Genomic DNA, 11640 nt, shown 5'->3' with positions numbered 1-11640 from the left:
CATCTGTGTTCCATCACTAGGGTACTTAGTGATCATCATTGGGAAGCTGAGACCAGCTGATGAGGCTGTCCAGAGGTGAGTAAACATCTTGTCCACTCAAGTAGGTTGCCTGCATCTTTTAAAAATTCATGAGTTGAAGGCAAGTAATGAGGAGGGATGATCTATCCTTAGATGACAGCAATGCTGAAAGTCTATGGGAGGCATTTCTTTAGTCAAGCTAAATTTACAGAGACTAGATTTTTTTTTTTTGAATCATACATACTTGGGTTTATTATCATGACTTAAGTATTACAAACAATGTTAGCACTATCAAGTGAGTGAGATCTCTGTAAGCATGGACAACAAAATCCTTCAAGATGAGGGAACAAAAGAGACCTTTTAAAATATAAAGACTTTTCCAAGCATACTAAGGATCATGATATGTAGTCATGAAAAATGAGACCATGTAGGCAACCGAGCAGGAATGTGATTTAAGACCTTTTAATTAAAATACAAGCTTTATTTATATATATAAAAAGCCTTTATTTGTCAGAAAGATTTGTTTGATACAAAACTAACTGTAGGTGTTCTGGTGACACTCATGAAACAAAGGAAGTCAGAGCACATGTGCCACAGAAGGGATGCTTTAAGATGGCCCCTATCATGACACCTAAGATGACATTGAATGTGATTGCAAGGAAGAATACTCTGATGAGAAAAATTGTTTGTTCAGATTTAAAGAAATTAATACATCAATGATGTTGATCATGATATGAGACTAATCAGGCTATAGCTAGTAACATTCAGTCATTAGACTTGCACTAAGATTTAAGGACAGGAAAATCAGTTCCCATTCTTGACACTCTGTCTTAGAATTCGCAGCCTTGACATCACTACATCCCAGTCAGCATAAGCTCCTTCCAGATGGCGGGATATCTCAGTTCCTGCCTCATAACTACGACGTCCATGGAGCAAGCGCCAGTTGTCAAAGGTAATCACATCACCTAATTCGGAGAAATTTTCAACATGAATAATTTGTGTTTAAATGATTTACAAAGATAGAGATTATTACTTCCAAGAGAGAAATTATGCATTCTGGTACAAATAACAAAATCTCCATGTTCAGATCTGTTGTTTACCATAGTGATTATAATTAGTACTGCATTCATTAAGAAAACAAATACCAAGAAAGTGCAATATTCGAGATGCCACCTCTACTCAGTTCACACCAAGAAATAGCACATTTTTCTTGTAAACAAAATTACACATCTATGGCTTTTTTAAAACTAATTTTGTTACTCGACAATTTTTTACATGTAGATAGTATATTCTAATACTCTCCCTCTACTCTCTCATATCTCATTCCCATTTCTTCCACTGCCTACTTTCATCACATCCAGTCCCTTTCCTAGATTCTTGTCTTGATGTTTTTTGTGACCCCTCTAATTTTTTCAAGGCCATCTATATGACTACTGGGCTGGAACTGTGCATTGGAACTTGCTAGGATCATCTGTGTTACACAACCATAGGCAGTGATTCCCCATATGCATCATGACATTTAGACTTCATAGCTTGATGGGCAATCATGGGTGTGGTTATATAAAACATTTTTGTCTGTGTAAAGCTTTTGTATTGTTCTGCTTTTGAAAACATCAATAATATACATTGCTTCCTGGTTTAAGAACTTCGAGTAACTATAAGGATAGTGAGGTTTTTGGCTGATAGCCTATGTTCTTCATATTTCATATACATTTTTTAAAAAGGGAAATACTTAAAAGAAAGCAGTATTTCATCTCATCATATATGAGAAAACTCAAATTAAGGCATTTACCCAAAGCTACTCTGCCACTAAATGGTGAGGCATGGATTCCAACTCCTACTATTATTTTTTCTCACGATGTTTCTTTTATATGGTGTTACTCCTAAAATCAGCCTGCTCTGACTGCACGCTGAAGGTTTTATGGAGTTATCTAGTTCTATTTATTTACTTTGTTATGTCACAGAGGATTTCTAAAAACAACTCAACTAGTGTGGTATGTGTGTGTGCCTGTAGTCCCATCTGCTTAGGAGAATAAAGTAGGAGTATTGTTGAAATCTAGCTCAGGAGCTAAAGATGTGTGTGTGTGTGTGTGTGTGTGTGTGTGTGTGTGTGTGTGTGTGTGTGCTTAAGGGCTGGAGAGATGGCTCATCAGTGAAGAGTACTGCTTTTCCAGAGGATGCTTGTTTAATATCCAGCACCCACATGTTGACTCACAGCTGTCTGGAACTCTACCCCCAGGAACTACATTCAGGCAACCTTCATACATACAAAAAAGAGAAGTAAATAAAATCTAAAAAAAATAAGTGATGCCTTTTTAGGACTGTGGGTGATTTTCATATTGCAACTTTTATACCATTTCTTAGAACCTAACTTGTGCTCATGATACTTAATATAATACAGAATTTGATGTATGGGAAGATAGCATCCTTTCTTGGGTTTGAGCCTTGGTGGCTTTATTAAAATAAGGAAACCCACACAGATGACAAGAGTTTTCAGAAAGCTTATTAAGACTATCAGGACAGAAAATGTAAAACAGTCTTCATATTAGACATAGGCTTCATCTGGCATCTCTTCTAAGTATCCTTAGATTGAAGGCTCTTACATTTCATGTGCTAGGATTTCCAAGAGAGCTTGCAAAAAGGACTCTTTTTTAAGTCTGGTGAGTCAATAGCCTAGAAGTGGAGATGGCAGGAATATTCTATTTAGGCAAATCAGCTGCTCATTAATAGTCTGCAGTAACACCAGTCTGGATATCATTTTCCTCCACTCACCTGGATTCATCTTGAAGGTGTACTTGTATTCTTTGCTGTTCATGAGGTCAACAAACTCTTTCAGAGCAGAGTAGAAAGGCTGAACTCTTTCAATGGGGACATCGAAGATGGTATCTCTGGTTGCATTGTTAAAGTTGATGCGAACCACTTGGCCTTTATCATCCAACCTGTTTTATTTAATAGGCAAAATTAACATCATATAAGGGCCAATTTCTCTTAGAAGACATGTCATAAATACAGCATACATAAAAACACACAAATTAAACATAATGGGGCGATTCGATGTTTAGATATATGTATCTAAATTATGCATATTGTGCCTATTTATATCAAGTTAAAAGCCTGAATAGCATTTTTTTAAAAAGTAGTGTTTGAATTTAGCTGTCAAGTTATAACTAAGATTCTTGAGTTGCTGGGGCAGCTGCACATGCTTGTGGGAAGTTTGAGGCATGAGTATCTCAGGGTGAACACAACATGAACTGTATAAAGATACTGTATCTCCAAAGGGGGAAATTTCTCATCTCACAAGTCACCAAAGAACACCAAAGATTTATTTTTATCTAAAACTTAAACTTATCTTTTCTCCACATTTTCCATCCAACCTCTTCAGAAAATCATCTGTTTCTACCCATAACATGTATGAAAACTCAGGAAAGTTTGACAATGCTAGTTTCTTCCTTACAAAGTCTGTAGAGCTACAAATCCCCTTCATCACAAACTTGAACTCTTGAACTCTGCTTTCCTTTATTTTTGGATCATGTGCATCTCTTCTTTTTTTTTTTTTCCCCACTGGTTGCTCATATCAGTTTATTTGAAATCAACACAACATAACACTCAGTCACTCAGTGGAACTTTTACCTAAGGAGCCTCTTTCTTGCGGCTCATCACTGAATTCATACCCGAGGGTGATCCTTCAGTTGCAGCATGTCTAGGGATTGGGAAATATCATGTGCATCTCTTTAAACATTAATATAATTTGGCAGAAAAATTTACCCCCCCCATCTAAGTTCTATAAGGCCAGGGATCTTTGTTTTTTTCTCCCACTGATGCTTCCCAAGTACTAAGCAGTAACACACAAGGCAATTTTCAAATGAAAAGTTAAACCAGTGTCCTTTTTATGATCAAGGAAATCATGATTAAATAATGTTGAAAGAAAAATATAGGGTGGGGGAGATGTGTCAGACAGCAATTGCTTTCTGTGTGTGAGGCTTAGTGAGAGTCCCTGTCTCAAAATAAAGGGAGAAAGGTAAAGAACATTTGAGAAACACACTCTAGCCTTCACATGAACATTCACAAACATACATCTATATACACAGGTACATACATACACACACACACACACACACACACACACACACACACACACACACACAGAGAGAGAGAGAGAGAGAGAGAGAGAGAGAGAGAGAGAGAGAGAGAGGGAGAGAATTGAATATGTAAAAAAGAAAAAGAAAACATAGAGAAAAGTATTCTAATTAAGAATGAAGGACCAACCTTGTCAAGGAAAATAAGATGTTTCTCATCATGTACTCACATTGAAGTTAACAAAAAAGAAAAAAACTAAATAGTCTATGTAGGACATAAATATGATTTCTGCTGACTTAGCACTCTTAGGGGTGTTTCATTCTTAGTCCATGTGGCAAAAATGAGACAGATTCTGCTCCAGAGATGCACATGGGATCCAGCTATGGCCAAGCAGCACTCTGCAAGCCCTTGGTAGGTCATCTGGTGATTGTCTCATGGACAGACTTAGACAAGACTGGGCAGGGAGTCATCCAGATGTGGCATAGTTTTTGAAATACAAGTGCTATCCTTGTGCTGGGGTTGCTAGCAAAAAGGATGATGAAGAACTTGGAGCTTATGAGATTTATCTTTGGAAATCAAGCCAAAAATAGATGACAAAGCTAAGAAGAAAAAGCTGACAGCTCCTGGTTGACAGGGTTTAACTCCTGTATCTATTCTCTTTTATATTCTTTCACTTCCAGCTGTAAACTTTCTAACACCTATAATCAATCTCACTGACAAGTCAGAGTTTATACTAAAAAATGAAGTATGTATGAATTCTTAGTTATCCAAAAATTTAATATTGATTGAGAACAAATTTCATGTTGCTTGGTGACTTTTTTAAATGACATTTTTCTTCTAGCAACATCTTAAACCACAGCTTTGGAGTTAATCAAAAGCTTTCTGCTTTTTAAACCTGTTTCAATGATAGGGGATTTATAAGACTACTCACTCTATTATCTTGTGTTTAGATTGCACAGAGAAATCACAGTAATCTATTCCAATGTCTGTAAAATCCACGAAGGTGGAGGACAGAATGTGGAATGCCTGAGGATTCTTCTCCTTGAGCTTTTGGCACACATTAAACCCATCTACAATTTCAGAATCACCTCCTGTGACTGTTTGCTTTATGCAGTGCAGAAGCTGAACCTGTAAGGAGAAATGGAGAAATAGGTCAAGATAATGGCACCCATCCACTTCTAAAAACTATGATGTTAAATATTTTAAAAAGATACAAATAGAAAAAAAATCAATAAACTTCAAAACATCTATTTTCTGATGTCAGTATTGAGGGGAATTAGGGAGATGAAATATTGCTTACAATAATGTGGTATAATTCAAGCCTGCTGCAGTTAGAGGCAGGGAGCACAGCATGCTGCTGCAGGCAGGGAAGGCATCAGTGGAAGCAGGTTTAAGCTGGCCAGAGGACTATGGATATGACCTGAGTTACATAAAGGAATTAGAATGCAAAGAGGTGACTGTAGTGATATTTTGTTTGTAATCTAACAAATAAAGCTTGCCTGAAGATCAGAATGCAGAGCTAAGCTACTTATTAGCCACACATCTAGTTAACAGCTAAGCCACTAGTTAGCCACACTCAATAAGTCATTAGTTAGTCACACACCTAAGCTACTAGTTAGAGCACAGGCAGTGGTGGCCACACCTCTATTCCCAACACTCAGGAGACAGAGGCGTGTGGATATCTGTAAGTACAAGGCCACCCAGGGCTGCTACATAAGAGTGAATCAGTCTAAAAGAGAAACAGAGCTCACATCTTTGATCTCAGCACTTGGGATGACATGCCTCAAACCCCAGCACTAGAGAGGAATATAATGCAGGAGCTCAGAGCAGTCTAGGCAGTCTGAGGAGCAGTGCAGTTTGGAGATGCAATCAGAGGATATGATTGCCCCTTTGGTCTGAGCATTGGTAGAGGTGAGAACTCTAGTAGCTGGCTGCTTTGCTTCTCTGCTCTTCAGCTTTAACCCCAATATATGTCTTTGGGTTTTTATTATTCATGCTATAGGTGATGGTAATGATAGGGCTAAAAAAATATATAGTGTACTGAGTAATAAAAAGATTGGATACAGCAGAGCGTTGTAATGGGTGGGGTAGGCCAGATTGAAAGGATAATTGTGTTTTGTCTCTAATAACCTTAAATGTGAATGCATAAGGGACATTGACTCTGGAGATAACATGGACTGCACTGAAGAATTGTAGTGTCACTCAGACAACTAATTTTAAGATGGGAACAGGCTAAGCCAGAGCTACTTGCAACTCTAATGAGACCATTCAGACTGAAAGCTATAAAGGCAATGAAGTTGGCTATGACTGTGGGAGGATAGGTAAATACAAGAAACACTAGAAATGGTGAACCAAATGGGAAAGTATTAATTGGACTATGTTTTAGTAGAACATGATGAACATATTATAATTTGAAAGTCAAAACAGAAAAACTAAAGAATTGTTTTGTGAATAGACTTTTTCATTGATTTTGTGCCTCTTTTTGACAGGTTAGTTAGGTTGGGTGATTCTGAGCACCGAAATTTAGAGCCTGGTTTTCTGCTTGAAGGATTTAATGGTATTGTTAGGAAATCTTCACTTTTACTGATTGTAATACATTTTAAATTATTGTCTCACTGATTTCTCGTACAATGAAAAAACAAAATGTGACCAGATATCCATACTTGGGTGGATATCAGTGTTAGTGAGAAAAATATTCATTTGGCTTGGTTTTCTCCATGTGTGGTTTAGAACAGTGGTCATCCAGACTTTCTGAGGTGATGGACAAACTCTTCTTTGTTGTGTAATATGGTAATCACCAGTTCCACATGGCCACTGTACACTTGAAATACAGTTATTGTGACTAAAGAATTTAATTTAAAATTGTATTTAATATTTATTTTTTGAACATATCTGTACATGGAGTGTGCATGTGTATGCATGTTTACATGCATGGGGGTACACATGCGTGTAGTATATGTGCACATGTGCACATGTGTACAGAGGCCCAAGGTTAGCAATAGGCATTTCCCTCCATTGTTCTCCATTTTATTCATTGAGGCAATGTTTTTCAGTTGAACCCAGAGCTCACCAATAAGCTAGCTAGCGAAGCAGGTTGATCAGCGGATCCTCTGTGGATGTTTTCTAAGTGCTGAAATTACTGGAGTACGGCAATGTGGTGATCCAAACCTTGGCCCTCACACATGCCTGGCAGGTGCTTTATCCACTGAGCCACAGGGTTTTTTCCCAATTTTTATGATTTTATACACAAGTTGTTCTCAAATGATAATTGTGTCGTGTACATTACTTTTTATAATAGTACTTAGAATTTGATAAATTTGTCTTCATTTTGCAGATGGAGTGATTGAAATATAGAGGTGTCAAAGCTCATAATTAAAAATTCAGTTAATACATTGATAAAGATGGTATTCAAACTTTGGTCCATTTTCCACAAATCCAAAACACAGAAAGTCCCTCTCCTTTGAGGGGATTCATTTATAGAGCTCTTAGAAATCCAGTCTTTCTGGGCAGTGGTGGCACACGCCTTTAATCCCAGCACTCGGGAGGCAGAGGTGGATGGATCTCTGAGTTCCTAGACAGCCAAGGCTATAAAGAGAAATCCTGTCTCAAAAAAACCAAAAGGAAGAAAATATAGACTTAGGTGTTTATGTACATATGTGTAAAAAGTCAATTCTTATTTCCCAATGTTGGAAGATATCTCAAACAAATAAATAAGGATTCAGTATTTAAATGGAGGCAAATTTTAACCTTGAAAAACATATTAATTTCTTGATCAAGCCATTTTAGAAAACTCATTTCAACAGGTTAAGGAGCGATCAGGCAACATGATAAAACAAGAGAGAAATCAACATGTCATCTTCGAGTCTACAGAGTTCCAAAACACACAAGAACACAGCTCTGTCCCCACTAGAATCACAGCAGCTCAATTCTTTTGGATTTTGCTGTAATGAGTCCACTGATTCAAATGTTGGCTTTTAAAAAGGCTAGTTGATATCTTTCACATGTGACTAGGCCAAATAATATCTCCTTTTTGTGTAGTTATATTTTAATACAATTTTATAAAAGAAAATAGATTATGAAGCCTGACAACGTTTCCACCACTAATCCAAAAGCTAAATATACTCCTGTCATGTATAAAATCCAATTTTATTTCACATAAATCATTCAGAATAAAAAAATTCCTTTCTAAATATTTCCTTATGGAAGCATGTGACTTTTGGCCCAGAGAAAAAAGTAAGCAAAGCCACATCTGTGTATCATTTAAGTTATGTCTCCTCATCCTGATCAAGCTGAACCCTCACTAGGAAACTCATTTTCCAGATCATTGCAAGTATACTGAAAAGGACATTTACCTTTTTTATTTGTTAAAGGAAAGATTAAACTCTGGAATTAAAAAAATTTCATAATTCAAAATGGAAGCTGCACAATAAGACAGATGGGCTGTGTATGTCCTTCTGTTAGAATGAAAACATGTCAGGGGTCATTATTTAAAGACCACAGAAAGTCATTGGCCTTTGATGCCTTGTTTGCCATGCATCACTCTGTGGCTTGTCTAGAGCAGATCTCTCTTGCCTCTATTCGTACATAAGATGATTTAGGCTACAAGATATAAAGAAGTACAAGGTCCAGTACTGTCCTTGAAGAGTTTTATAAAATATGACAATGTCTACAAATAACCTATCACATCACAGACTATGGAAGTTAGTAACTCAGTTCTGGAGCATGCTGGTGTGTCAAAAAATCTAGGCAGAGATGTATGTTCACGTTCAGGGTCCTCATTTGTTAGTGGTTATCCTAGAAAAACCTTCCACTTTATGCCCCCATCTAACACTGCAGGGCATGATCAAGCTTGCCAACCTCAAAGGACTTCTAAGAGAGATCATGTAAAGAAATGGAAAACTCTGAGAAAGCATAAAATACTGTATTATACTTTAGGTATATCTAGGAAATCATTTAATAATTTTTCTTAGGATTTCAGTTTTAATTTACAAGCAAACTTAAATTCTGAAAGAGTAAAACACAATTTAAAAGGTAGGACTTCAAGTTATTCAACTCCATTTTTTAAAGTTGTTCTACATTTAATGTCTCCAAGCACTTGTTAGCAGTTGGAATGCATTGAGTGGTTTGGTGTCACTGTACCACATTCAGAAAAAGCCTCACTGGTTCTCTTCTTCTCCAGCTCCCAACCAAAAAGCCGATCACAGGAGTAATCTCTCTGTCATCATTTGGTTCACAGAAACCATATGGCATTTTACAATCAATATAATAGTTTAAAACATATGAAGCCAAATATTAGACTAAATAATTCTGGCAAGAATGATATGTAATAAGCAGGGCACAGAGAAAACACGTTCAATTAAGATGATGACCAAAAGGAATTAATTTTGTCTTTTGGCACATTTATTCTTAATTAACTCAAGAATTGCCCAACTTCTGATCTACCTTTGAAGATATAGATTTGTAGGAGGTTGTTTCAGTTCTGTTCAATTTAGCTAAAAGATGAGGGCTACACTCTCTTTAGTATCCTGACAATCTTCTTTTTGGTTTAAGAAAATAATGATTTTGTTAAAATGTATTTGGTTTGAAAGATGATGGTTTGTAAAGATGGAGAGAAAAAGTGTCCAGTCAGGAATCTCCTGGATAAAACTGCTATGCACGATGCGTCTTCTTTGGCAAGGAAGCTTGTGGGTAGGATAGGCAAGGGCTTCCAATACTATCCAATATTATCATGGTTATCCTGTTCCTTCTGCCAATATCCCTTGCAGTTTTTCATGTGAGCATTCTACTTTCTTATCCCCTCTGTCTGGACCAGCCTCATTAATTGCTTTGATCAATGAAACATAGCTGAAGAGACCTTATGCTAATTACTGGCCAAGGTCCCAAGAACTCAGACATGCTTTGGCTTCCCTAAGGAAAATGTTCCCAGCTGCCATGTGAGAAAGCCTAGGCTAGCCTGTTGAAAGATGATAGACTAGGGGAAGCAGAGGCAAACCATCTCAGCATCATCTGAAATGAGCTATTTCCCAGCGAATTTAGCAGCCAGATGACTGAAAACAATAACTGCTGAGCCGAACACAGCCCAAATAGTAAAAACATATGTTCTGTGTATTTAGCCATTTATTAAAATAATAATAATAATCATCATCATCATCATCATTCATTCATTCATTCATTCATTATTATTCTTTGTCACTATCAGGGATCGAATACAGAGCCTCATGTACGTTGGTCAAGTACTCTTACCATTGAGCAACACACCACAGTAGTATTTTGTTAAGCTTTTAATTTCACATGTACTATCCATCAGTTCAACCTTGTGTTTGTGTGATGCATATATGTGATGTGAAGTCAGGTGAACACATGCCCATGTGTGTACATGAGTAGGCTCGAGCAGGATGCCAAATGGTCTTCTTCTATTGGCTGTTCTTTTAAGCTGTTAAACTGGGTAGGCCTCATACTCTCTCTCTCTCTCTCTCTCTCTCTCTCTCTCTCTCTCTCTCTCTCTCTCTCTCTGTGTGTGTGTGTGTGTGTGTGTGTGTGTGTGTGTGTGTGTCTGAGTGCACATCACAGGTCAACATTGGTATCTTCCTCAATTACTCTCCACCTTATTTTAGAGACAGGGTTTCTCACTGAACCTGTAGCTCACCAATCAGTCTCACTAGTTGGCTAGCCCAGAGCTTGGAATACAGACACATACAACCAACCACATCTTTTTACCTGGGTGACAGGCATCTGAATGCAGGTATTTATGTTTGCGCAGCAAATGCTTTTGTCAATTGAGCCAGCTCAAAAAACCCCAACTTGCAAAGTTTTAAATTTATTTGCTGATACCAATGATGGACATGTGACTTCATACTACATTTCCACATTTTATTCTTTTTTTTTTAAACTCTCATGGGAGTGATATGTGTGCAGAAACATATCAAGATATATTGCTGTCTTAAAATCTGTCTTGGCAAAGCAAAATGCTCCAATAATTATTTCCAAGAAGAAATAAAGAACTGAACTGTAAAAAGATGAGTGAAAAATGTCCCTTTCCCTTTAAAAAGTGAGGATGTTCAGGACTTAGGCATGAGATGTTTGTGAGCTCATATTTCATTTCAGAAAAGAAGATGTACATGAGACAAATCCAGCAGTGACCTCCAAAAACTAGACAGTTCAGGAGAACATTTTTCCTTGGCCTGGCTTGTGGAAAATGTGTTGAAGCTCACCTTACCCCAGGTGGATGGTGGAGAGCTGGGTAGTCAGTGTGGAAGCTGAGCTTCCCAGTTGTATAGGCCACATTGTTGGCATCAATCTTGTCCTGCACTTGCCAAGTGTGTCTGCAAAATACAAGAAACATGTGTTTTAAAAGATTGACACCAAGCCAGAGGAAATGTGTTATAATGCATTTGCTCTGTGAGGGGAAATGGAAACTTTCCATTTCATGAAACAATTAACATAATGACTAAGAGGCAGAAAAAGAAGTTTAACCTTTCTTTCTCTTAAGTGACTCTTTCAGAACTGGCATTTCTGTATTTCTTCTGTCAAGACACAAAAGAACAA

The 11640-nt window shown here is 37.3% G+C and overlaps 1 protein-coding gene across 1 annotated transcript in view; it reads right to left on the bottom strand.

The window, feature by feature from the left end:
* Window positions 1–503: 503 nt before the first annotated feature.
* Window positions 504–11640, bottom strand: part of Bbox1 (gamma-butyrobetaine hydroxylase 1) — a 54192-nt gene continuing 43055 nt past the window's right edge. Inside the window, exons 5-8 of the mRNA XM_027422289.2 lie at window positions 11312–11417; window positions 5027–5223; window positions 2791–2957; window positions 504–983 (exon numbers count right to left, since the gene is read on the bottom strand). Of these exons, the coding sequence (XP_027278090.1) occupies window positions 823–983; window positions 2791–2957; window positions 5027–5223; window positions 11312–11417 (631 nt within the window). The 3' untranslated portion in view covers window positions 504–822. The remainder of the gene's footprint in view (window positions 984–2790; window positions 2958–5026; window positions 5224–11311; window positions 11418–11640) is intronic.

This window comes from Cricetulus griseus, chromosome 6 (assembly GCF_003668045.3).
Source record: "Cricetulus griseus strain 17A/GY chromosome 6, alternate assembly CriGri-PICRH-1.0, whole genome shotgun sequence".
NCBI lineage: Eukaryota > Metazoa > Chordata > Mammalia > Rodentia > Cricetidae > Cricetulus > Cricetulus griseus.
Note: the sequence above shows the minus strand (reverse complement) of the source record. Positions and strands in the feature narration are given on the sequence as shown.